This window comes from Falco biarmicus, chromosome 19 (genome assembly GCF_023638135.1).
Source record: "Falco biarmicus isolate bFalBia1 chromosome 19, bFalBia1.pri, whole genome shotgun sequence".
NCBI lineage: Eukaryota > Metazoa > Chordata > Aves > Falconiformes > Falconidae > Falco > Falco biarmicus.
The window spans coordinates 3466710-3491281 of NC_079306.1; the positions used below are offsets into that span (position 1 = coordinate 3466710).

Below are 24572 nucleotides of genomic sequence, written 5' to 3' on the forward strand. Positions count from 1 at the left end.
AATGGGGGGAGGGCAGGATGGGTCCTGCCAATGGGGGGGTGCAGGAGGCATCTGGTTAATGGGGGGAGGGCAGGATGGGTCCGGCTAATGGGGGGGTGCGGGAGGGATCTGGCTACTGGGGGGGGGACACAGGACGGATCCGGCTAAGGGGGCTCTGCCGGAGCCCGGGGGTGTGGGCAGTTGCCCCCTCTTTGCCCCGCCCCGCCCCCGTCCCGCCGCGGTGCAACTCCCCGCCGGGCCGCCAGGGGGCGGTAACCCCGGCGCCGGGGGTCGTGACGCCGCTCTTGCGCGGCGGCGCGCGCCGCCTTTCTCTGGTGGCGGCCCGGGCTGGCGGGGCGGGCGGCGAAGATGGCGGAGCCGAGCGGCGGCGGGCCCGGCCCCGGCGGGGAGGGCGAGGCGGGGCTGGTCGGCCCCGGCGGGGCTCTCATCCGCGTCACCGTGAAGACCCCCAAGGACAAGGAGGAGATCGTCATCGCGGACGGCGCCTCCGTGCGCGAGGTGCGGGCGGGGGCGGGCCTGGGCTGTGTGGAGGGGCCGGGGGGGGCCTGGCTGTGGGGTGAGGCGGGGGCTGGGAGGGTGAGGGGTTGGGGATCTGAGGGAGGGGGCTTTTTGGGTATGGAGCTGGCTTTGGGGAGGGGGGAGGGCTTTCGAGGGGGAGTGAGGGGCCCCGAGGAGCGGGGGAGCCTGGCTTAGGGTGGGAGGGGGGGACTGGGGGGGCTTTTGGAGGCCTGGCTCTTGGGTGGGGGGCCTGGGGGGTGGTTGGGGGGCACCCCTGGCCTTTGGGGCCTGGTGGGAGCCAGGCTGTGAGGGGGCAGGGGGATGTGGGTGAGGGCAGGTGCTTGGGGGGTGGGTGGGGGGCTGAGGCTGGGAACAGCCTTGGGGGAATGGTGCTGGGGGCAATCCGTGGGAGGGTTTGTGGGTGTCAGAAATAGGGGGTGAGGGGCTTGGAGATTGGGTTTGAGGGGGATGGTGGCTGGGGGTGTGTGTCTGTGGGCTGGGCTGTGTGGGGAGCGGGAGGGAAGGGCGCTGCGATGGGGAGAAGTGGCTTTGGGGGTAGAGCCGGATGGGTGCGTGGGGGGTGCTGGGGGGTGGGTCCAGACACTGGGAGGCTGAGCCCGTGGGTGAGAGGAGCTCCATGAGTCTTTGGGACAAAGGTCAGATGGAGCAGGGGCAGGGGGCTCGGATGGATGGAGAGGGGCAGGGGGCTCGGATGGATGGAGAGGGGCAGGGGGCTCGGATGGATGGAGAGGGGCAGGGGGCTCGGATGGATGGAGAGGGGCAGGGGGCTCGGATGGATGGAGAGGGGCAGGGGGCTCGGATGGATGGAGAGGGGCAGGGGGCTCGGATGGATGGAGAGGGGCAGGGGGCTCGGATGGAGCGGAGGAAAGGGGTTGTCACCCCACACGTGGGCTGGGGGGGTCTGCTCCTGCGAGGGAGCGTCACCGGGCACGGTGGCACGGGGTGAGCGGAAGGGCGCTGGAATTTGCAAGGACTGGCTGGAGGACCGATGGAGCAACTGTGCCCACTGGGGCAAGGTGGCATCGGTGCGGCTCTCAGCTTGCTGCGCGCTTTGGTCTGGGGTGTAGGGCAGGAGGCTGTGGTGTGAAGGACCCGGTGGACATCTCTGGGGAGTGGAGCCGTGGGGTAGGCAGGGGCTGTAGTACGTGTGGTCCTCCTGCTTCTTCCCGGAGCCCGTTGCTGTAAGTGGGATATTAGTGACAGCTTTGTACGGAGGAGGGCATGGAGCTCTGCCGCCGGGATGAGCCAGGGCTCCGGGCTGCTCTCCCAGGTGTTGTTTTTGAGGATTCTGGTGCGAAGGCTGCGAGCTCCTCTGGGACAGGTGTGCGCTTTGCTTTCCAGCCTAGCCTTCCCCTCTGAATTTCCTGTAGGTTTCCAAATGCAAGGCTTTTTTTTTCCTCCCAAATCAACTTAGGAATGCCCCAGCTGGGCTAGCCGTGACAATCTTCTTGGTAGGTGTTCACCCCACCCCATCTCCCAGTGAGGAAGAGGTGTCGGTGTTAGTGGCATGGCGTGCTCCTAGGGAATTCGGTTGCAGAAATAGGAATTGGAGAAGACCTAGTTTATTTCCATTGGCTGGTAAAGGATTGTTCCCTTTTCCATAGAGCTCTGTCCTGTATTAAATCAGAGTTGGGCTTTCCTTAGGAAAAAAAAAAAAATCAAATGAGCAGAGACAAAAACAGTTCAGTCATTCAGAGGATAAATGGTGTGTTTGGATTAGACCTAAGAGACACAGTTGATCTTGCTTTGGAAGCCTCCAGCTCTTCTTGAGGTAATTGCTCTATTCTTTCTGAAATTTACTCCACGTTTTGTAAGTGTAGAGCTTGTCTTTGTGTTTGTTGTTTTTTTTTTTTTTCTTAACGCCTCAGACATCCTCAGCAACTGGTGACTGACTTGGTACCTGCATGGGCTCCTTTTGGGTGAGGTACTGAAGGACTGTCAGTTCCTTATGCTGTTTGCATAGTGGATATGATATCTGGAGTATTAGCTTTAAATTTCTAGTCTTGGTCCTTTGCCTGAAAAATATTTCATTTGTTTTTCAGTTCAAAGAAGAGATTTCCAGGCGGTTTAAAGCCAAACAGGATCAGCTGGTTCTGATCTTTGCCGGGAAGATCCTGAAGGATGGAGACACATTGAATCAACACGGGATTAAAGATGGGCTGACTGTGCACTTGGTCATTAAGACTCCGCAAAAGTAAGAAAGTTTTTCGTTGGGGGGGGGCCGAGAGTGAGCGGATGATGCGAATAAACGATGGTGGAGCATTTCTGCCCTGTGACTGAAGCAGGCGAGGCCAGAGCGCTGCCTTTGGAGCGTGCGTGCGTCTGGCAGCGGCGATCCGGCAGGAGAGCTCTCCCAGGCTCTCCCTGCTGTGGCTCTGCCACGCAGCTGTGGGGTTTATCGCTCTGCCTCTTCTCCCTAAGTTACACAACTGTGTAAGTTTGTGGCGAGTGCCTGAGGGGGTTGACTCTTCTTTAACACAGCTCGTGTATATGGCTTTGCGTATTTTGAGCCTTTACAATTTAGTAATCTTGAAAAAACCCGTTGAAACTTAATACTAGTTCTAACAGAGATAAGTTGCAGGTAACAGAAATTACTTTCCCAGTGAATTCGTGTTGAAGTTAAAATTAACACCCAGCTTTTCTTTTGCTTCTTATGACGTCCTCTGCTCTAAGCCAGTGCTCACGCTCTTAGGGGTGCCGTGGGAGGCACGCCGCGCGTGCAGAGCAGTGTCTGCGCTACCTGTAGGCGCTTCTGCACGGGCAGGTGCAGACAGGTGGGTGCTCCTCAGTGGAGATTTGGGGTGTACGACCACCTGCCTGCAGCGCTGTGGTTGCTAGCTCCAGTATGGGACTGCGGGCGCACCCTGGCAGCTCCCAGTTTGAACATGGCTCACTTGTGTCCGTCTGCACCGTGTTGCTCAGCCTGAGAACGGGACGCAGGATGGATGGCAGGGTCCTGCAGGGTCAGGCTTTTCCCAGTGCTGCCCAGTGGAGTGGTGGGCACGGCAGGTTCCTGGGAGCAGTCGCTGTACCTCAGGCGCAGCCTACATCTCGTAGATCTCAAAACCCCCTTCGCAACCATTTCTTGGGCTTCCTGCTGTGGTTTGATCAGGCTCCTGGTGAACTAACAGGCTGCATCTATTTGTGCCGTTCTGCTGTCCCCTGGGAGAGCTGCCTTACTGGCTTAGTTAAGATTAGTGCTTTTTTTTTTTTTTTTCTTCTTCTTTTACCCTCCTCTTTTTTTTCCCCAAGACAACCGTGTGTATTGTCAGCTTCAGCAGGAGGCCTCTCTCTGGATTCTGCATCTCCAGGTAGCCTGATAGTCTGGTGCTGTTTACCACTGTCTGAACCATTTCAAAGGGTAAACAAGAGAGCTGTCCTGGGTTGCTCCTTTTCCCCCCCTCTAACAGTCACAGATAACTGCTTACTGAAGACATTACAGCCTCTTCCTGTGCTGAGAGAAACCAAGTGACCTTTCTCCAGCTTCCTTCTTCCTTTTTTGTTCAGCTTCCTATTTGTTTTGTTTCCCCGCTCTCTGCCTCCCTCTCGGTGGCTGCTGGTTTTCAGCAGCAGTCAGGTGAGTCTGGAAAGTGGACAGGGACCTTTAGGTTTGATTTTTAAAATCCTAGAATAAGAGTGAAAAAAGAAAGAGAGTTAGAGAAAGGAATCATTCTTGGTTTGGAAAAAATATAATCAAGAAATTGTTGTTCTTATTTACTTGTCAGGGGCATAATAGCATTATTTGAGGCGAGTTAAATGAATTTTGTGGTCTAATTTCATGTGAAAGCTCTTCAGCACTAGTCCAGGACTTGCTGCTGTGTCTGCAGATGCCTCAGAGAATCTTTAAATGTTCTCTTTTTCAAATTCCTATAAAAATCCTGAGGAGGAACTGTGATTACAAGGTACTAGCTTGGGTTGGTTTCCTCAATAAAGCTGATGTCCAGCATCTGCTGCACTGTGGCTTCTGGCACAGCATCTGCATGTGTGTATTAAAAGAAGCTCTCGTCAACTTGTGTTGGACGGGGAAGGCTTGCATGCAAGGTACAGCCAGTGGCAGAGACGTAAATTCGTAGCCAGGCTGGCCAGAAACGTTCGGTAGCTTCGTGGGACAGATGCTAGCTGCCTTGTGCCTCGGTTTCCCGATCTGGAGAGTAATGCTGATCCTTATTTTTGCCCCCAGGAGCACTGGTAGGAATATGCAGTGCATGGGAGGATTTGCAGAAAAGTAGTTTCTTGTTTACCCCATGCACTAGCCCTGCTGTAACCTCCTGTGGTTTCTGTGGGAGCAGCAGGAGGATTTTCCTGTTTGGAGCGAACTCATTGCTCAAGGATATAGCTGAGGTAAATAGTTCAGTGCGATTCAAGGAAGAGCTAGATGCAACTGGGGGTAAGACCAGTCAAGCCGCTTCGTGTGGGCCAGGATAAAATGTCAGAGGCTGTTCTGCATCAGGGTGGGAGGCAGATTCCAGCAGATGGAAGGCATCTGGGAGCACAGCTGTGCCTCCGTGCAGGCAGGGATGGAAGCAGCCAGGGCTGGCTGCTGTGGGGACAGCAGGCGTGAGGGGAGGCTTGGTCAGTGTGGGGTGCGCTGGCCTGTGTCCCCCACGGGGAACTCTGCTCACCGCTCCTGAATCTCAGGAGTTTTAACACCTTCTTTTGTTTCTTTGCAGGGTCCAAGATTCAACATCTGCTGCTTCTGCCCCCAATGCTGCTTCTGCCCCCGCTGCAACCCCTTCTTCTCCTGCTGCCCCGTCTCAGCCTTCCACATCCAGCAGCGCCGTTTCTGATGCGGGGAGCGGCAGCAGACGGAGCAGTGGGTCAGGGACCATGGGAGGTCCTGGAGACGGAGGCCCTAATAGTGCTACATCCATCCTGTGTAAGTGGTGGCTGCCAGAAGGTGTGGCAAGAAAGAATTCCCTAGGGTTAGACCAAGGAGTCGAGGTTCTTGACCCCTGGAGTTGTCTCTGCTTGCTTCGCATGAGTCGCTCCCACCGGCGTACTGTGGTTTCCCTGCTCAGGACAATGCCCAAGCCCTTAGTAAAGTGTGTGTAGGGGGTGTCCTCCCTCGCAGCTGGCTGCCGTAGGGATGTGGGATACTCCTAGGTTAGTGTGGGTGCAGTTCAGCTGATGTGCTTGTCCTCTTTTTGCAGCTGCCGACAGTTACTGACTCACGCCTCTCTCCCCGTGTGTTGTTCCCTCTCCAGCTGGCTTTGGCGGCATCACTGGGCTGGGCAATCTTGGGATGGGCTCTGCCAACTTCATGGAGCTCCAGCAGCAGATGCAGCGGCAGCTGATGTCCAACCCGGAGATGCTTTCTCAGATCATGGAGAATCCCTTGGTGCAGAACATGATGTCTAACCCTGACCTCATGAGACAGATGATCATGGCCAATCCCCAGATGCAGCAGCTCATGGAGCGAAATCCAGAGATAAGCCACATGCTGAATAACCCGGAGCTCATGAGGCAGGTGAGTCAGTACGCCAGGGCCTCTTTAAAGCATGTTCAGGAGCATCTTTGTGGACCAGCTTCGGTGTGTCCTCTCCAAAGGGGGTGTGTGAATTGCCAGATCAGTGATTTTAGAGATCTCTTCCTTCCTGCTGTAAGCTCCCCACAAACAGATGGTGGTCTCGAGTTATGTGAATACTGATTACTCAACCCACATACTTGCAACTCTTTATCTCCCTTTCAGGGCTATTGAATCTGTCATGTGTTGGGCAAAAAGGGATGCTGGGATCATCCTGGCGTGCCGCGTACAAGGCTACAGGGTTCTGATTCAGGAACAGGAGTAAAAGCAGTCACAGAGCAGTGAAGCTACCGCAAAAGCTTTTTGCTTCTCTATTTCTCTTGATAAAGTATTGATTGCAGAGCTGTGCAGGCGATATTTTACTACCTGTATCAGCAGAGAGTGCTCCTAGTCGTAGGCCAGGATCCCAGAGGTCTCAATTTTCTGTACAATCCCAGAACTGAGAGGACCCGTGCCTTAGAGGACCGGCTGTCTGGAAGACTGAAGGTTCATCGGAAGGGCAGCGTAAGGGTTGAGTGAGAGCCTGCGTATTAAACAGCCCTTGACAGGACTCTGCTGTTCCCCCAGGAAGACTTATCAGGAGGTCTTTCTGGGTTGGTGCTGGACGAACCTAGTTTCCATCTGCTTCTCGGTTATCTTTCAACTCTGCCAGCCGTACGTGAAGTGCCAGAGCTGAGGGACTAAATTGTGAATGATCCGTACTTAAGCAGCTCCCCAGATGAGATCTGGATCTCCCTCGCGCAGGGGAGACCCATCAGAAGCCTGGAGAGGGTGAATTTCTTGGGTTTCTTGAAATGGGAAGGATCTAATCTCTTCCACCTTCTCGGTTTTTGAATGCAGTCCATCTCCTTTGAGTGGGAACATATGGGTGTTAGATGTTTGGATGTCCTGATACTGCTTAGAAACAAAACAGTCTCATCCAGCTTGAATTGAGGTTGAGAAGGAAGAGAGCTGAGCAAGGATGGGAGGAGCCAGGATCCCTGGGCTCTCTTTGCTTGGATAAAAGATATCTCTGCTTTCTGGCTGTGAAACGGGTTTAATTATACTCTTTTCTTGTGGGAGCTGAGATTTAACTCTTTCAGTGCTGGGCTGGTAGATCACTAGAATGCCACTGGGCTGCTTCCCCAGCCTCTTGATCCACTCTGGTCTTCTGTGGTGCACGTGGGCCTGAGCTTTCCACGTTTTCCTCCTTCTCCCAGACAATGGAATTGGCTCGTAACCCTGCCATGATGCAGGAGATGATGCGGAACCAGGACCGCGCTTTGAGTAACCTCGAGAGCATTCCAGGAGGATACAACGCCCTGCGCAGGATGTACACGGACATCCAGGAGCCCATGTTTAGCGCAGCCAGGGAGCAGGTACCGGCTGCGTTCCCGTAAGCGGGATGTCGTGGGCTGAGCACGGGGAAGGGGTCCTGTGCTAACGGGGCACCCTGAGCAGGGTTCTTCATCCCCTCCCGCTCTAAACGATGAATGCAGCCACTAGCGGGAAGACGTTGCGCAGCGCCTGGTTTTATTGCGTGGTTTGGTGTATCGGAGACGGGACCTGCCCTCGCTCCTTTGCTCCTCGGGCGGGCTGGATGCCAGCCATCGCTGATGGGAAGGCCCCACAGCTTCGTTAAGCGCAGCCCTCTGCTCCCAGCCCGGCTGGCTGTATTAGCTCAAGCCTGACGCCTTTGGATTGGAGCTGGCTGAGATCCAGCTGGCTCGGAGCGCAGGAGGAGGGAGCGCAGGTCTGTCTGCAAAAAAAGCTGTGCAGACATACTCCAGTCTAGCATTACCTACTGGTATGTCCGGGTGCTGATTTTACATGGATGTTTTGAAGCCCTGTGTTTGGGGAGCCAAATGGAGGGCTGTGGTCACTTCTTGAGCCTGGTCTTTTCTGAGCGAGGTGCGTCGTGGATTACGGATTTCTCGGGAGGCAAATTACGGCATGTGCTTAGCAAATTCTGGACCTGGATGAATATGATCGGCTGTTTCCTAGCTCCGGTGGTGGGGTTAGTCCAACATTCCCTGCTGGGGCTAACTGATGACGGCTATTTCTTTTTTTTTTTTTCTTTTTCCCTAGTTTGGCAACAATCCTTTCTCTTCCTTGACGGGAAATTCTGATAGCTCGAGCTCTCAGCCTTTGCGGACGGAGAACAGAGAGCCGTTACCGAACCCCTGGAGCCCCACGCCCCCTGCTTCCCAGAGCCAGGCACCCAGCAGCGAAGGGAGCACTGGCTCGGCAACCACCCAAAGCACACCAACTGTATCCAACCCCTTTGGGCTGAACGCTGCTAACATTGGGGCTGGTACGTAAGCAAGAAAGGAGCCAGAGGGTGCTACTGACTGAACAGGTCGCTGCTCTCCAAGGAAGCCCGAGTTCCCTCTGGTGGTTGAGTGCCTGTGCGTGGCTGCTCTCCAGATGAATGATTCGAGCCCGGTTGCAAGCACAAACGGGGGGTTTTTTTCTGGTGTGCCAGTCGGAGGGTTACTGGGGGAACTCTGGTGTCCCTGCAGCCCTCGAGAGCATGGGAAAGTGGCAAGCAAAGCACTACCGTGGCGTCCACCACGATATTTGCTGTTGGCCAGGGGACGAAGTAAAAGCGTTGCTGTTACGTGTCAGGTTGTACTTCGAACATTGCGGCGGTGCTCAGGCTTGTAAGCGGTTTTCCTTTTGTCTTCTCTTCCCTTTCCCCTTGCAGGCATGTTTAACAGCCCAGAGATGCAAGGACTCCTGCAGCAGATTTCTGAAAACCCTCAGCTGATGCAGAACATGATCTCTGCCCCTTATATGCGGAGCATGATGCAGACTCTTGCCCAGAACCCGGACTTTGCAGCACAGGTAAAAGCGTTGCAGTTGTCTTGTGTTGTCAGACGGGCTGTGAGCGCAGTGCTGGCGAGACCCGTCTGCTTCTGTAGTTGCAGTGGTTCCCCCTGCAGAAACTGGAGAGCTGAGTGAACGTAGACAGTTCTGGTGTATTTCTCAATAGCCTGAAGGCAGTCACGGTACTGAATCCTCTGTCTTAGCAGAGCCCCTGATAAAAAAAGGTGGCTTTCCAAGGGACACGGGGATGGCCCTTCCTCTTGCCCATGGCCAAACGGCCCCTTGTTCAACACTGCTGCCAGGAACCGAGCTGTCTTATTTCAGTCCCCGCTAGCAGGGGAGCGTGTCGGAAGCCCAGGGAGGGAGTCAGGGGCGTGACTGACTTGTTCATCATGGCTTAGTTACGTAGAGCTTAACAGCCAGTGGCAGAAACCCTCTGACCCTACCTACCTGTGCTGTCTCTTGCTAGATCATGGTAAATGTCCCCCTCTTTGCTGGGAATCCACAGCTTCAAGAACAGCTCCGCCTTCAGCTCCCTGTCTTCCTGCAGCAGGTAAAGGCCCCTGTCTGGCCCTGCGCTGCTCTCAGCCCCGGGGCTCCAGAGTTTTTCCATCCTCCGTAGGAAAGGGAGTATCTCAGCTGCTTAGTCAGGCCGCGAGGACTAGGAAGCATGTGGGCTTGGGTGGTTGGGGACGTGGAAGAAAGGGGTTTGCACAGGGGAGAAAGGAAGAGCTTGCTTAGACGAGGCAATCTAAATTAAGTAATCTAAATTACCTAAAGGTGGACTTTCCAATTAGACTAGTTAAGCTACATCAAACCCCTGTGTGGACAGTCTCTCCCTGTAATGGGTTTACAGAAATTAAAACAGCTAATTGTGCTAGAGCAGCTGGTTCACTCAAGTAAATCAGATAAAAATCACTTTTCATTCCAAAGGCATGCGCCCCCACTTCTAATCTGATTCACCTAGTTCATTTAGGCAATCTGATCTAAACTCTTGGAGTATCTCTGTAGAAACCCTGCAGTCTGGAGACTTGACGGAGGAACCAGGCTCGCAGGCTCACTCTGGCTGCAGCTCTGGGCCGATTCCTGTTCGGATGTAAAGCTGGTGGATCTCTGGCTGCCGAAGCTCTCGCTGTTTTGGTACCGCGGTGTCTTTTTTGCCTTTGTTCCCAGATGCAGAACCCAGACTCCCTCTCCATCCTCACTAACCCCCGCGCCATGCAGGCACTTCTCCAGATCCAGCAGGGACTCCAGACGCTGCAAACGGAGGCCCCAGGACTAGTGCCAAGGTAATAAGCGTTTCAGAGTGGGTTTCTGCAGGCAGAGCTGACGTGCTTGACACCAGCAGGCAGACTGGCTGTTGATTCATCGAGGAGGTCTGCTTAGGCCACTCCATCATGGAGACTTCGGCGTGTGTGTGCGCTCCGCCTAATTAGCGCTTCCTGCTTGTTTGTACTTGACGTGGGAAGCCCTTGACCCTTTCTTTTTGGTGGAAAGGTTTGGAAAGCGCTCGGGTCCCTCCCCCATCTTTCTTTGCCATAGTTCCTATCAGCTGAACTCAAGATTTTTCTCTCTCTGGAGAACAGCGTGAGCTGCACAGCCGCGACGTGGGGTGGGTACGTTGGGGCAGGCTGCTCTGGGTCACGTGCAGGCTCTGCAGTTCCTTTCAGGCCTTCGCCTCCGTTAGGATTGCTTCCTTCCAGCACCGTGTGCGAGCGGGATGTCGATGCAGCCGGTTTAATTTACAAAGCTGTCCTGTAGTCCGGACCTCAGCGAGGGCCAGCGTGGCAGAGCCTGGTCACCCAGAAGTGCCAGCTTGCCTCTGAGCACGCCCTGCCTTCCTCTGCAGCCTCGGCTCCTTCGGCATGCCTCGAATGCCCCCGTCCTCCACAGGAGGAAGCACAATCCCGGAGAACCCCGTTCCCTCCGCTTCGACGCCGGCCAGTGCCTCTCCAGCTGGGGGTGGTAACCCCCAACAGCAGCTCATGCAGCAAATGATCCAGCTGCTGGCCGGAGGAAGCTCTCAAGTATGTAACGCCCAGCTGCATGCCGATACACTTCTGGGGGGGGACGTCTCCAGGGTGAGCTAGAGGTTGTACCCAGTGCCACCCCGCTCTAGGATGTCCCCAAAAAGCATCTCTTGGTGTGGTGGGTTGACTTTGGCTGGATGCTGTTGTCACTGCCCTCCTCAACAGGACAGGGGAGAGAAAATAAAAGGCTCGTGGGTTGAGATAAGGGCAGGGAGATCACTCAGCAATTACCTTCACAGGCAAAACAGACACTTGGGGAAATTAATTTATTACCATTCAAATCGGAAAAGCACACCTTCCCCCACCCCTCCCTTCCTCCCGGGTTTAATTCCCAAATCCTCAACGTCCTCCCCACAAGGGGACGGGGAATGGGGGTTACGGTCAGCTCATCACACGTCGTTTCTGCCGCTCCTTCCTCCTCACACTCTTCCCCTGCTCCAGCATGGGGTCCCTCCCGCGGGAGACAGTCCTCCACGACCTGCTCCAGCGTGGGACCCCCGCGGGGCCACGGGTCCGGCCAGCAAACCTGCCCCAGCGTGGGCTTCCCACAGGTCACAGCCTCCTGCGGGCACCCCCTGCCCCGGCGTGGGGTCCTCCCCGGGCTGTGGGTGGGGGTCTGCTCCCCCAGGGGCCGGGGGCACAGCCTGCCTCGCCGGGGGCTTCACCTCCAGCTGCCGGGGCATCTCTGCTGCAGCCGGGAGCGCTCCTGCCCTGCCCTGGGGGTCTGCAGGGCTGCTGCTCTCACAGTCTCGCTCCTCTCTTCCCCTGATGCAGATTTATTTTATTCCCCCCGCCCCTTCTTAACGCGCCATCAGAGGCGCTGCCGCCATCGCTGCGGTGGGTCCATCTCGGAGCCGGCTGGCATTGGCTCTGTTGGATGTGGGGGGAAGCTTCTGGCAACTCCCCGAAGCCACCCCTGTAGCCCCCTGGCTACCAAACCCTTGCCAGCAAAGCCACTACACTTGGCTCCGGCGCTTTACGCTAAGTTTGGTGTCTCAGGCCGGCTCCTTTGGGGCGTAGCGACCCTCTGCAGAGGTTTGAAGCAAAGAGTGTTGGGGGGGGGTGCTGGGGACCCAACCCCCTGCGCTGCCATCACCGTCGGGACAGAACTTGGCCTCCCCGTGGGCGGCAGCGTGGGGAGGGGGGCAACGTCGCTAACGAGCCTGGGGTGTCTCCGTCCACCTAAAGCTGAGCTGGGGGTCCCTGCTCAGCCGTTGGTGGCCCTGCCCGTCCTGGCTGACACTTAAGGTCTTTTGTCCTTGCCCTCTGTAGGCGCAGAGTCCTGAAGTGCGATTCCAACAGCAGCTGGAGCAGCTGAACGCCATGGGCTTCATTAACCGTGAGGCCAACCTCCAGGCGCTGATTGCCACCGGTGGAGACATCAATGCAGCTATTGAGAGACTGCTGGGCTCCCAGCCTTCCTAAACTCTTGTCATGCTGCCCCACAGACGTCAGCACATGCATCCATACACATGCACAGGGGGATCTTTCAGGAAAGCCCACCATCATTTTCATATCTGACAGCTGTCCCATGTATTTAAAACAAAAAGATACAGCTTAACCCCTGACCTTCCTACTAAGTTAAGATTTCATGTTGAAATGCTCTTTAACTGGCTTGTATGTGGATTCCAGTTCTCATCGTGGCCACAGAGACTTCAGATGTGTATTTTTTCCTAAATATGCCCTCTGTCTCAGACACTCTTCTCTCTCTCTCTAGATGGTAGAGGCGATACTTCTAGTTACTTACCTGAATGATTGTGTTTTGAGTAGCTTGATTTTAACTGTACATGATTCCCTCCCCTAGCCCTCCTTTCAGGCAAATATTTAAAAACTTGAGCCAAGTTTGGGTTTTGGTTATTTCTCCCAGCATCTTATTGGGAATGGATCAAAAGAAAAAGAAAAAAAAAAAAAAGAAAAAAAAAAAAAAAGAAAATAATTGAAATTACCTGGAAATTTCTGATGTCATTTGTCTTAATGTTCCATGGGATGACGTGAGCCTGTGTGCCTTGCACACAGGTGCTTCTGATCTCCTGGTGGAGGTTTTTATGGGCATGAGAACTACGTCGGAGGCACGGCCTTTTTACACTCTTGGGATGGTGTAAAGGAGCCTGGATGCCTTCAGGGATCAGGCTTGCTGTTCTTGAACCGGAGTGGAAAGTGCCGTGCGGAAGAACGTGTTTGAAAGGTGTGTTTCTGCCCAAGCAGTTTTAGTTCCTGCGCAGCGGTGTTGGAGGGGGGGGGGGGGGGGGGGGGGCGGGGTGTTGACTCTTGTGCTCAGCCGGCTCATTTCTGAAAGCCTAAAAAAAAAAAAAGGAAATTGAAAAGTAAGTTAACGACTTTTTTCGCTTCACTGGAAAACGTTGAAGTTCATGTTCTTCCCAGTTTAGATCCATCCTCCATTCCCTCCCCGCCCCATTTTGGTGTGTTTGAATGTTACAACTCTCCAGGAAACTCCCCGAGGACCAGCAGGGTGATATTTCCCCAAGAGCCTCCATGGCTGTGTAATTTGCATACCATTTTTATCAAAGAAAAATAAATGCGCACAACCATCTGTCTCCCTGCACTCCATGTATCTTCCTTGATTGCCACGCTGAAGCTGATCGAGATCCTCTAATTACTCGTGATTAATCTGTCTTGTCCCTCTTGCAGGTAGCGTGGGGCATCGCGTGACACCCCCCCCCGCCCGGCCAGGCATCCTTCCCTCTTGCGGCAGGAAATTTTTTGACGTTTCTAAGAAACGCTGCTGAAACTTTGCCCAAAATCTGGCCCGTTTGGAAATTTCCTTTGGATTAGGGGCTCTGAAGGATGTGTAGGACGAGCTACCGGCCGCTTGGTCCTGCTGGATTTGGATAACGTGACTTTACAGAAGCCACCAAAGCCACCCAGAGGGGTTTGCTCACGGCTGGACGGTGCCGGTGCCCGGGGAGCCCTTGGGCCACCGTGTGCACGGTGGATTTTACCCCCAGCTTTTCCATAGTGAGGTTAGCTGGCTGTTGGTACTTTTTATTTATTATTTCCGCTTCCCCCCCCGCAAAGTTTCTTCTGGTAGGGGAGGATCGGGCAGCGAGAGGGAACGGGAGGAATACCTGTAAAAAAACCTGCTGCACCCAGCGTGCTCCAGAGTTGGAGCTGGGATCTGTCGGTGCTCTGCGGTGTTGGAGAGTGGAGACGGAGCGGCGGTTGCTCGAGAAAACACGGCAGCACGCGCGGGCTGGAAGAGCTCCTGCCTCCGTCTGTGTGCGTCGCGACGAGACGGGGGTTTTTTTAGCTGAGGATTCAGAAAGGCGAGCTGTAATCTCTTGGAGGTTTGCACACCGGTGGATTTTTTTTTTTTTTTTTTTGCAACTTCGAATGTAAAAAAGAATGTGCGAAGGCTTGTGTGGGTCCCAGCTCTGCCCTAACACTGCAGGTTGGCCCCTTGGCAGCTAAAAATGGGTTTGAAAGGGTCTGTAGAGGGGACACCTTTGATTCGGCGCGGTCCTGCGCCCGCGCTGAGGTCGGTTGAGCTCCGCGAAGGCTCTGTCCCCGTGTAAACCCCCCTCTTTGCCCCCCGTCTTTGCCGTAAGGTTGTGCTCTGAGAAGCAAAACTGGTCCCAAAGCCTCTCGTTGCCAGCCAGGAACGGTCCCTCTCGGCTCAGTGTTAGCAAAAGGTGCTGACGGGGTGCGAACCCGGGCTGTTCGCGGGCAGGATGGGTGCTTCCGACCTGTCCCCCCGCTTCCGACGCAGGAGGGACCCGGGGGGGGAGGGGCGCTCAGTGGGTCCAAGGTGAGGAGCCCGCCGAGCGGTCGGGCTCTGGTGGGGCTGGGGGTGCCCGTTGCTGGCCCAGCGAGGTGGGAAGAGCTGGTGATGCTTCAGCGTGGTGGGGATGGAGCTGGCTGCTGGGCACCGGTGGGCGAAGGTGCCTGGAAATTCCTGTGGGGTGGAGGGATCCCGCCGGCAGCGCAGGCTGCGGGTTAGCGAGGAGAATTAACGTGATTCTCATTTTTGCTAGGATGGTTTTTTCTTAAGCTGGGGTCCTGCTTTTCCAGGGAAGGCTCTGGACCACGGCAAGTGCATGGAAGCCGTTCTCCGGTGCTTCCCACAGGAGGAAGATAAACCTGGGGGAGAAGCGAGCTGGGAATGCTGAGTCTTCACAGGCCATTCGGTCCTTGGTGTCTCTCTGCTCTTTTAAGCAGGAAAACATTAAGCAGCAAAGCCTGTTCCTCCCATCCCTCCACGCCACAACATCCACTCCGATGTCAGTTCGGGATCATTCCTCACCTGCTGCCATCCCACCAGCCCAGGTGCTAAAATCAGGATGAGGACAGGGGGCTCTCGGCTTGCAGCCTCCCTTTGCATCCCATGTTCATCCCCCCACTCTCCATCTTTCCCTGGGGAATCTGGCCAAGCTGCCGCCCTCCGCGCTGCTCCAGGGGGGCTTTGCCGTACGGATTTGTGGCTCCGGCTTTGGCGAAGGGGATGCGCTGGGGGAATGAACTCCTGTGAGGGCCGAGGGGTGGGTGCTCCCCCCCCCCCCCAGGGTGTGCTGAGCGCCGTCGTTTTGTGGGGTTTGCCCTGGGGTTGGTGCTCTGGTCCTTCTTCTCTGGGGAGCAGAAGAGCATCGTGACCCCCCATGGTGGAGCTGCAACTGGGGTCTGGTGGCCTCAGTGCTGGGTGGGGGGGGAGCAGCAGTGTCCCCCCCTTCTCCAAATGGGGGGGGAAAAGCTGGTGGGGAAGGGGCTGGGGCTTCCCCAGAAGGGGCGGCAGGTGGGGGGTGGCTGGGCTGTGGTCCCACATGCCCGGAGGGGGGAGGGATGCTGGTGCTCCAGCCCTGGGTGTGGGTTGGGGGCTCGGGGGTCTCTCTGCTGGCTGGTGACAGGGAGCTTTTTAGTGACACCATCATCCCCTCCACACCCCTCTTTCAAAGGAACAATCGCACTTTCTCCCTCTTATCTCCCTCCTTCCCGCGGGAATTGCCCAAAGGTGTTCCTCGCTGGCTCTTGCCTCTCCTTTTTCCCTCTGATAAATCGAATTATTTCCTTTAAAATACACCAGAAGGAGCCGTTTCCTCAGCGGGTAGTGGCAAATCTGGCTGATTGAGTTGGAGAGATTTCTGCCATCAAGGACTTCTTTCCAATTTATCCCCACCATTCCCTGGAGGAGAACCAGAGTCTTTTCCCCAAAAAAACACTTTCAACTTGGAAATCAAACCTCTCAAACGAGGAGGGAGATATAGGTGCGTATATACGTGTGTATGTAGGTGTGTATATTGCACGCTGCAGCATCTTTGCTGGGCACCAGTTGCTGTGGGGAAGGGCTGGAGGTGGAGCAGGAGGAACGATGCTCCTTGGCCCCTCTGCTCAATCCCGTGACATTCCAGCACAGAAATCCACGATTTATGAGCAGCTGGGACATGGCCAGCTCGCTCGGCTGCCCGCCAGCAGGATGCGACCATGGCACCCCTCAGATCCCTCTTCCCGTGGGTTTGATTTGGTTTATTTTTAATTTTTCCAGCAAGACGAGACTTTGTTCCCTGCATGTTTCACCGGCGTTTGCACATGGACGCAGCATTCCCAGCGCGTGGCGTCGGCTGCGCTGGAGCCGGTGGTGCCCAGCCTGGAGCCTGTGCCCGGAGCAGGATGGAGACTGGGATTTGTCGTTTGTTCTCTTTGGAAACAACAAAATCCCAAGTCTTCCAGCCTGCCCCAGGGCTGAAGGATGCGCCGGCAGCGGAGGGTGGTCCTGGGATCCTTGGGATCCTTGCTGGAGCTGGCACCCATGGGTGCACCAGCGGCTGTCACCCACGACACCCAGCAGGTTTCTGTGTGCACCAGAAGAGGGGCTGGGGTGCTCCCGGCTGCTGCTGGCAGCGGTGACACAAAGGACAATGCTTGTGCCCCATGTCCCACGGCCAGTACCAGCCATGGAGCTGAGCCCTGATCCCGATCCCTTGGGACCCCGGGCTGTCCAGGGGGGCTGCTCCAGCCCCACCTGCCAGGGATGGAGGAGAAACCTCCCGCGCCGTGCCAGATTCTTTGGTTTTGGTGGATTCTGCGGCGCTGGGATGCTTGGTCCTGCTCCATCACGTTATCCTGGTGGGAATCTCCCCATCCTGGTGGGAATCTCCCCATCCTTCTGCCTTGGCTTCCCGGCTCCCGGGCTGTGGCCATAAGCCGGCTCCTCCGCGAAGGTTATTCCTGCTTTTTTGGCTCCTGGCAGACAGAGCAGGGAAATACGGAGCGGCCAAGGCTGCTGCCAGGCTCCCTGCTCTCACCACCCTGGGATAAGCCCCCAGCCTCTTACCGAGGGGAGGGGACGGCAGCAGGCGCCGCGGGAGGAGGAAGCCAAGCACAAGGAGGTGCCCGAGTGATTCTCAGGGGTGCTGGAGCAGGGGAGGGGGGTCCCGTGACCCCCTCAGCCATGCGGTGAAATGTGGGCACTGTGCACGACAGCTGCAGCGGTGCCAAGTACAGTTGGTGCCTTTGCTGCACGCGGGTGCACCCCGCTGCACACCCTGCACGCCATGCACCCCTGTCATGCATCCTATTGCACCCCCTGGCATGCCATGCACCCCATTGCACCCCTGGCATGCCACCCACCCCATACATGCCCTATCACACACTCTCTGCACATCTTGCACACTACCCACCCCATGCACGCCCTGTCACGTACCCCACTGCACACCTTGCACACCATGCACTCCCTATCATGCACCCCACTGCACCCCTTGCATGCCATACACCCCATGCACACCGTCATGCACCCCACTGCACTCCTTGCATGCCATGCACCCCATGCACGCCCTGTCATGCACCCCATTGCACCCCTTGCACACCCTGTCATGCACTCCACGCACACCTTGCATGCTGCATGCCCAATGCACGCCCTATCACACACCCCATGCACCCCCTATCACGCACCCCACTGCACCCCTTGCATGCCATACACCCCATGCACACCGTCATGCACCCCACTGCACTCCTTGCATGCCATGCACCCCATGCACGCCCTGTCATGCACCCCATTGCACCCCTTGCACACCCTGTCATGCACTCCACGCACACCTTGCATGCTGCATGCCCAATGCACGCCCTATCACACACCCCATGCACCCCGTCATGCACCCCATTGCCTGAGTGTACGTGCATGCACGCGTGTAGATGTGTGTGCACGTGTGCAATGTGCACGCGCGCGCGCGTGTGTGTGCGTGCAGCTGTGTGCACAGACGCGTGTTCATGCGTGTACCCGCGCGCACGTGCGTGCTGCAGGCGCGCGCCCGCGTGCGTGCCGCTGTTCCCGCCAGGCGCGTGCCCGCCCCGCCCCGCCCGCACGCGCAGAGCCGTGACCCCGCCTGACCCTTGCGCGTGCGCGCTGGGCACTTCCGGCCGGCGGCGGCGTGGAGGCGGGCGGTGGCGGACGGGCCCCCCCGGCACCCCCCGGAGCCCCGGGACCCCCCCGGATCCCGGCCATGAGCGCCACGGAGCCGCCGGGCCGCGGGATGCGGTTTGCGGAGGGGCAGCTGCGGCGGCACGGCTGGCGGAGAGGTGGGGGCCGGCCCGGGGGCCCGGCCTGCGGGCCCCGCTGCCCCCCGCTCGCCCCGGCCTTGCTGCGCCCGTGGGGGTCCCAGGCCGCGGGGGTCCCCAGGCTTCAGCAGTCCCAGGCCCAGGGGTCCTTAGGCCGCGGGGGTCCCAGGCCGCGGGGGTCCCCATGCTCCAGCGGCCCCAGGCCCAGGGGTCCTTAGGCCGCGGGGGCCTCAGGCTACGGGGGACCCCAGGCCCCGGGAGTTCTCGGCTCCAACGGTCTCCAGGCCATGGGGGTCCCCGGCTCTGGCGATCCCCAGGCCCCAGGGGTCCTCCGGCCCCGGGGGTCCCTGGCTCTGGTGGTCCCTGGGCCGCAGAGGTCCCAGGCCCCAGGGGTCCCCAGGCTCCAGCAGTCCCAGGCCACGGGGGTCCCAGGCCCTGGCGGCCCCCAGGCCATGGAGGTCCCTGGCGCTCCCCGGTCTCATGGCCTGTCCCCAGCCCCCTTCCCAGAGGAGCAGATCTCCGCCTCGCGGCCTCGCCCCCCACACTTGGGGTCTCGCAGCAGCCCCAGCCCCCACTGGCCAACCCCTGGCAGTGGGGGGGGTCTGGGGGAGCCGCTGCGGCCGGTGACGGGTGCTCTTGTCCCCAGGGCGGGGGCTGGGGAAGCGGGAGGACGGCATCGCCGAGGCCATCCGGGTGAAGGTCAAGTGTGACACAGCGGGGGTGAGTGCAGCCCCCTGCACGGTGCGGGCTCGGACCCGGTGGTCGTCGCCGGCTGCAGCCGTTTTGGTGGCCCCTCTGCACCCTGCAGGTGGGACATGACGCAGCGGAGCCCTTCTCCTTCCACTGGTGGGACCACGTCTTCAACAAGGCAGCTGCCAACATTGCAGTGGAGGCCGGGCAGGTAGGGCTGGGGGCGGCGAGGGGGCACCCCAGTGGGGCTGGGACGGGGCCACAGGCGGGGAGGGCTTTGGGGTCCCCCTTTGGTGGGCTTTGTGCTGCCACCGAATGTCCCTGCAGCCCTTCACAGCATGCAGCACCCTGCATGGGGACCACGGTGCTGGAGGGGGCAAAGCCCTTCAGAAAACTGCTCCTGAGCCTTTTGCATCTCTCTGCCCCCACCCCAGGACAGTGTTGCCATGAAGACCCTTTCTGAGCAGGGAGCCTGGATCAGCACTAAGAAGCCCCGCAAGGCCGGCGGCACCGGCAGCATGCTGTACGGCCGCTTCGTGAAGGTAACTGGCCCTGGGGACACGGCTCGGCGAGCAGCTGTGGCTCTGGAAGCTGCTGTGAGCTCTGCGCCCCCCTTGCAGTGCAGCCTCCCCAGCCAGTTGCTGCTGTGCCCCCCCCAGGGCCCCCTTTTCTTTGTCCCCCTTCCTCACAGCCCCTCTGCCTCTCCCCACCGCAGTCAGCCACGCTCACAGCATCCGGGGAGGAGTCGGCGAAGCTGCCCACTGGCTCGGAGAGCAGCGAGGAGGAGGAGGAGGAGAAGCTGGACCTCTCTTCAGCCAGGAGGTGAGGTGATGTGGGGGACAAGGGCTGCAAGGGGGAGTCCCACTCCGGGCCGCCCTCCTCCCCATGCTGATGCTGGGGGTGACGCGTCCCATCTGTGTCCCGCAGGCTGACGGATGAGGAGCTGATGCGAGCATGCGGCGGCCGCACGGCACACAAGTAAGTGGTTGGGGGGGGCTGCGTGGTTGGGCTCCCCCCTCCTGGCAGGGTTTTGAGCAGGCTGGGCTGGAGGGTTCTTCACCAGGAAGGTGCCAGACCCGTGCTGCCCACCGGTGTTGCAGGGGTGCCCGTCACGGCCTGACCATGAGTGCCAAGCTGGCGCGCCTGGAGGAGCAGGAGCGAGCCTTCCTGGCCACGTACCGACGGAAGGAGCAGCAGCGTGAGCCCCCAGAAAACAGCCCCCCAGCTGAGGGGCAGAAAACAATAAAGGAAAAAAAGAAACAGTCCAGGGACAGAGCCAACCCCGAGCTGCTGCAGCACCAGGAGCCAAGTGGAGAAGAGGAGCTGGCAGGAGAGGAAGGGAAGGTCGTGAAAAGGAAGAAGAAGAAGAAGCAGGAGCCAAGCAGGGAAGAGGAGGTGGCAGGAAAGGAAGAGAAGCCTGCAAAGAGGAGGAAGAAGAAGAAGCAGGAGCCAAGCAGGGAAGAGGAGGTGGCAGGAAAGGAAGAGAAGCCTGCAAAGAGGAGGAAGAAGAAGAAGAAGCAGGAGGAGGAAGACGAAGAGCTAGATGAGCCAGAAAAGAAGAAAAAGAAGCAGCAGCAGGAGGAAGAAGACAAAGAGCCAGAAAAGAAGAAGCGGCAGCATCGGGAGGAGGAGGAAGACAAGGAAGAGCCAAAAAAGAAGAAGGAGGAGGACAAAGAAGAGCCAGCTGAGACCGAGCTACCTCTAGAAGACACAGATGGGTCCGATCACGCTGGGCACAGGCCCAGGAAGAAGAGGAAGAAGAGGAAGAGGGAGCCAGAGTGAGCAGGGACCAAGGCTGCCGCCCTGCACAGCTGCACCATCTGGCTCTGAGGGTCCCAATCCTGCCTACTGGTGCCCAGGGGGTGCTCCGGGCCCTTCCCAGGTGGAGCCCAACACTGAGGCCCCCAGCTGCATGTTCGCTGCCTGGAGACACTGGGCTGGGACTGGTTGGTCTGGAGCTGGATCAAGCTTTGCACCACCCCCGGGAGCCTTCCTTCTGCCAGGGGTGACCCCAGTGCCCACCAGCCCCGAGGGGGGGGACACCAGTTTCCCATGGGTCTGTCACAGAGGGCCACAGAGGGACAGCCCCCACATTTTCAAGGGCACAAATAAAATCTTTATTGCAGTAAAACTATCCAGAAGTGCAACGTACGTGGCAAACCCCAGCGTCCTGGATTTTGTCTACACCTACAAACACTCGGATGAGGCAGCAACCCCAAACGGAGTCCCCCGGCAGCCGGCCCATCACCCCCAGGCTCCTGGGGGCTTTGAGTCCGCTGCAAACCTCGACCCCCGTGGCAGAGCTGAGTAGGACCGAAGCCCAGTGAGGCGCTGAGCATCCTCCTAGCGGAGAGCTGCAGCTTTGGCAGAATGAGACCCTGATCTGCCGTGCCAAAGCCTAGCCCGGCACCCCAAGCCCCCGCTGCGCCCCAGCCCTAGGTCAGCTGCAGGACGCAGTCTGTCTCGGGGTACGGCGGCAGGTTTAAAGCGTATTTCTTCTGGAGCGCGGGGGGCACAAACCTGCCCCCGAGGAAGTGGTAGCGGCCGGCAAAATGCTTGGCTGCTGCCTTGGGCGCCGTCAGCGAGATGAGCATGTCGGGCTGGAGACCGTCCGCCTTCCCCTTCTCCACGTCCCAGCCTGCAAGGAGCCCCAGGCTGGAGCTGGGAAGACCCCCCAGAGGCACCTTCCCCTGGGGGGTCCGGAGTTACTCACCCGAGGGGATGTCGATGCTGGCGATGGGGACCGTGACGCGCTCGAGGGTGCCGAGGATGCTGCCGAAGGGCTCCCGCACCGCTCCCTTGAAGCTGAACCCGAAAATCGCATCCACCACCAAGCCGTAGAGCTCGTCAATGAGCGCAGCCTGCGGCGGGGAAGGCGGTGGGTGAAAACCAGCCCCCGACACGGCTCCAAGGGCAGCTGCTCCCCAGCCGGGGGCTCCTCACCTCCGCCGGGAACTCGGGCAGGAAGGGGATGTCCATCTTCTGGCACTGGGTGGTCAAACCTTCAAAGAGGGGCTTGTTGGGCCGCTTGGGGTAATAGACGGTTGGCTCGTAGCCCTGCAAGAGCAGGAGGGAGCTGGGCAGGGCTCAGCACCAGCTGGAGGAGCGAGAACCCCGAAGCTTGTGGGGCTGGGGGTGCACGGGGCCGAGCCCCCTCCCCGGGGGGAGCACGCAGCCGCTCGCACAAGAGACTCACAAACATTTTCAGGTGCCGGGCACAGACCAAGCCGTCACCGCCGTTGTTTCCCGGCCCACAGACGACCAGCACGGCGGGCTGGCTGGTGGTGAAGGAGCTGGGGGGGTAAGCCTGGAGGGGGCCAGGAGCAGGATTATGCTGGGGGATGATGCTGAGGACCCCTGCCAGGACCCCCTCCCCGCCTCATGCGCCCACCTTGGCGATGGCGGTGGCGCAGCTCAGCCCCGCCAGCTCCATCAGCTGGTCCACGCTGAATTTGTACTCGGTGAAGAGCTCCTGGTCGATGGCCTGGGCCTCCTCCTGCCTGGGGAGGGAGGGTGGCAGCCCTGGGGGTCCCAGACCCCCGGCCGGACCCCGGCTTTCTGGGGTCAGGGCCAGCCCAGGGCCAGCCACCATCCCCTTGACTTTGCAAAGCGCCAGCAAGTGAGGGGGGTGGTGGGGGTAGGGTGCTGAGCCCCTACTCCATGCACCTCTGCACCCCCAGGCATCCCACCCAACGACTCACCCCCCCCAGTGCCTCTCTCCACCCTGTTAACCATGTCCCGCACCCTGCAGACCCCCAGACAACCTCCTTGCACCCTGCAGACCCCCAAGCCACCCCCCTTGCACTGCCCCTGCACCCTGTGGACCCCCAGGCATCCCCCTGCACCGTGCGGACCCCCACACCACCCCCCTTGAACCCTGTGAACACCCAACCACCTCCCCTTGCACCCTGGGGACCCTCCATCACCCTCCTTGTACCTTGAAGACCCCCAGCCACCCCCTGCACCCCCCCTACCCCCTGCAGACACCCAACCACCCCCTGCAACCCCTCCCCCACCCTGTGGACCCCCAGGCACCCCCTGCACCCTGCGGACCCCCAGTCACTCCCCTTGCACCCTCCCCACCCCCTGCAGACACCCAACCACCCCCTGCAACCTCCCTGCACCCTGTGGACCCCCCATCAGTCCCCTGGCACCCTGAAGACACCCCCCCCCCTCAGTCCCCCTGCACCCTGTGGAACCCCCATCACCCCCCCTGCACACCCTCAATCACCCCCCTTGCACCCTGTGGACCCCCAACCACCCCCCTCGCACCCTGCAGACCCTCAATCACACCACCCCCCCCGCACCCTGGGGACCCCCAAGCTCCCCCCCCAAGCACTCTGTGGACCCCCTGCACCCTGAAGACCCCCAGCCACCCCCTGCACACACACCCCTGCACCCTGCGGACCCCCAACCGCACCCCCTCCCCCCCATTCTGCCCCCCCTCTGCCCATTTTGCGCCCACCCCCACCCCCGGCTCCCCCCCCAAGCCCTACCCGAGGAAGCGCAGCTCCCGCGGGCCGGGCCCGGCGCTGGGCCCGTGCATGGCGCGGTGGGGGCGGCACCAGCCGCGGTCCCGGTGCCAGTCCCGGTGCCAGCCCCCCCCCGGGCAACGCCCGCCCGCCCGCGCCGCCGCCACCAGCAGCCCCAGCCCCAGCAGCGACCGCGGGCCCGGCATGGGGCGGGATCGGCTGCGCTCGGCACTGCTCGGCTGGGCTCGGCTGCGCTCGGCTCGTTTCGGCGCGGCTCGGCTGCACTCGGCGCTGCTCGGCTGGGCTCGGCGCGGCTCGGCTGCGCTCGGCTAGTTTCGGCGCGGCTCGGCTGCGCTCGGCCCGGCTCGGCTGCACTCGGTCGGCCTCGGCTTAGCTGGGCTCGGCCGGGCCCGGCGGCACTCGGCCGGGCTCGGCTCGGCTCAGCTCGGTCCGTCGGGGCGGAGCGCCCACCCCCGTGCGGGGGGCGGTACCTGGCTGGAAGCCCCGCCCCCTCCCCCTCCAGTATTAAGACCGCGCTGGCCCAGGCCGGGGTGCCCGTTAGCGACCGCGCCGAGGGCTCGGGGAGGGGGTGGTGGGGGGGGTGGTGGGGGGAGTGGGAGTGGGAGGGGACGGGACGGGACCCCTCGTGTCCCCCGGGACCCCTCGCTCGTCGCGTTTAATGACCACGGGGGCGCGGAATGGGCGGTTAACGGGGGAGGGGCTGGGTCCGGTACTGGGGGGGTGGGACAGTGCGGGTGGGCTGCCGTGGGGCACCATCTCCCTGTGGTCCTCTGTCCTCACACAGCGATGCCGTGGGCTGTCACCATCTCCCTGGTGTCCTCCGTCCTCGCACGAGGATGCCGTGGGATGTCACCATCTCCCTGGTGTCCTCCACCCTCGCATAAGATGCCGTGGGAAGTCACCGTGTCCTCCGTCCTCGTACGAGGATGCCATGGGATGTCCCCGTGTCCTCTGTCCTCGTGCAAGGATGCCGTGGGATGTCACCACCTCCCTGGTGTATTCCAT

General features: G+C 59.3%; 3 protein-coding genes across 5 annotated transcripts; 2 read left to right on the forward strand and 1 right to left on the reverse strand.

Moving 5' to 3' along the window:
- The first annotated feature begins 300 nt into the window (after nucleotides 1–300).
- UBQLN4 (ubiquilin 4) lies at nucleotides 301–13436 on the forward strand. 3 transcript variants are annotated; one of them, XM_056322375.1, is made up of 11 exons: nucleotides 302–498; nucleotides 2562–2713; nucleotides 5190–5395; nucleotides 5724–5986; nucleotides 7243–7401; nucleotides 8111–8336; nucleotides 8730–8869; nucleotides 9321–9404; nucleotides 10025–10140; nucleotides 10701–10878; nucleotides 12154–13436. In XM_056322375.1, the coding sequence occupies exons 1-11, from the start codon at nucleotides 349–351 to the stop codon at nucleotides 12304–12306; spliced, it is 1827 nt and encodes a 608-aa protein (XP_056178350.1). In that variant the 5' UTR covers nucleotides 302–348; the 3' UTR covers nucleotides 12307–13436. The 3 variants fall into 3 exon arrangements, with proteins under 3 accessions (XP_056178351.1, XP_056178353.1, XP_056178350.1); XM_056322376.1 differs by lacking the exon at nucleotides 9321–9404 and having other exon boundaries at nucleotides 301–498; XM_056322378.1 differs by lacking the exon at nucleotides 7243–7401 and having other exon boundaries at nucleotides 301–498.
- A 4815-nt stretch (nucleotides 13437–18251) lies between these two features.
- LOC130141452 (G patch domain-containing protein 4) lies at nucleotides 18252–21205 on the forward strand. The gene is made up of 7 exons (XM_056322425.1): nucleotides 18252–18405; nucleotides 19031–19104; nucleotides 19193–19285; nucleotides 19509–19616; nucleotides 19790–19896; nucleotides 20002–20052; nucleotides 20175–21205. Exons 1-7 carry the CDS (start codon nucleotides 18330–18332, stop codon nucleotides 20854–20856), a joined length of 1191 nt encoding a protein of 396 aa, XP_056178400.1. The 5' UTR covers nucleotides 18252–18329; the 3' UTR covers nucleotides 20857–21205.
- Nucleotides 21168–23774, reverse strand: NAXE (NAD(P)HX epimerase). The gene is made up of 6 exons (XM_056322426.1): nucleotides 23571–23774; nucleotides 22466–22574; nucleotides 22271–22381; nucleotides 22018–22131; nucleotides 21788–21935; nucleotides 21168–21712 (listed from the first exon to the last, which is right to left on the reverse strand). Exons 1-6 carry the CDS (start codon nucleotides 23750–23752, stop codon nucleotides 21510–21512), a joined length of 867 nt encoding a protein of 288 aa, XP_056178401.1. The 5' UTR covers nucleotides 23753–23774; the 3' UTR covers nucleotides 21168–21509.
- Between the last annotated feature and the right edge of the window lie 798 nt (nucleotides 23775–24572).

Bases quoted from the DNA above. Each gene is read 5' to 3' on its own strand.
- UBQLN4 (XM_056322375.1), top strand. From the start codon at position 349: ATGGCGGAGCCGAGCGGCGGCGGGCCCGGCCCCGGCGGGGAGGGCGAG. The intron at 5,987-7,242 runs GTGAGTCAGTAC...TCCTTCTCCCAG, and splicing joins ACCCGGAGCTCATGAGGCAG to ACAATGGAATTGGCTCGTAA. The intron at 10,141-10,700 runs GTAATAAGCGTT...CTTCCTCTGCAG, and splicing joins GCCCCAGGACTAGTGCCAAG to CCTCGGCTCCTTCGGCATGC.
- LOC130141452 (XM_056322425.1), top strand. From the start codon at position 18,330: ATGAGCGCCACGGAGCCGCCGGGCCGCGGGATGCGGTTTGCGGAGGGG. The intron at 19,105-19,192 runs GTGAGTGCAGCC...TGCACCCTGCAG, and splicing joins TCAAGTGTGACACAGCGGGG to GTGGGACATGACGCAGCGGA. The intron at 20,053-20,174 runs GTAAGTGGTTGG...CCGGTGTTGCAG, and splicing joins GGCGGCCGCACGGCACACAA to GGGTGCCCGTCACGGCCTGA.
- NAXE (XM_056322426.1), bottom strand. From the start codon at position 23,752: ATGCCGGGCCCGCGGTCGCTGCTGGGGCTGGGGCTGCTGGTGGCGGCG. The intron at 22,132-22,270 runs GTGAGTCTCTTG...CTGCTCTTGCAG, and splicing joins CCCGGCACCTGAAAATGTTT to GGCTACGAGCCAACCGTCTA. The intron at 21,936-22,017 runs GTGAGGAGCCCC...TCCCCGCCGCAG, and splicing joins TGCCCGAGTTCCCGGCGGAG to GCTGCGCTCATTGACGAGCT.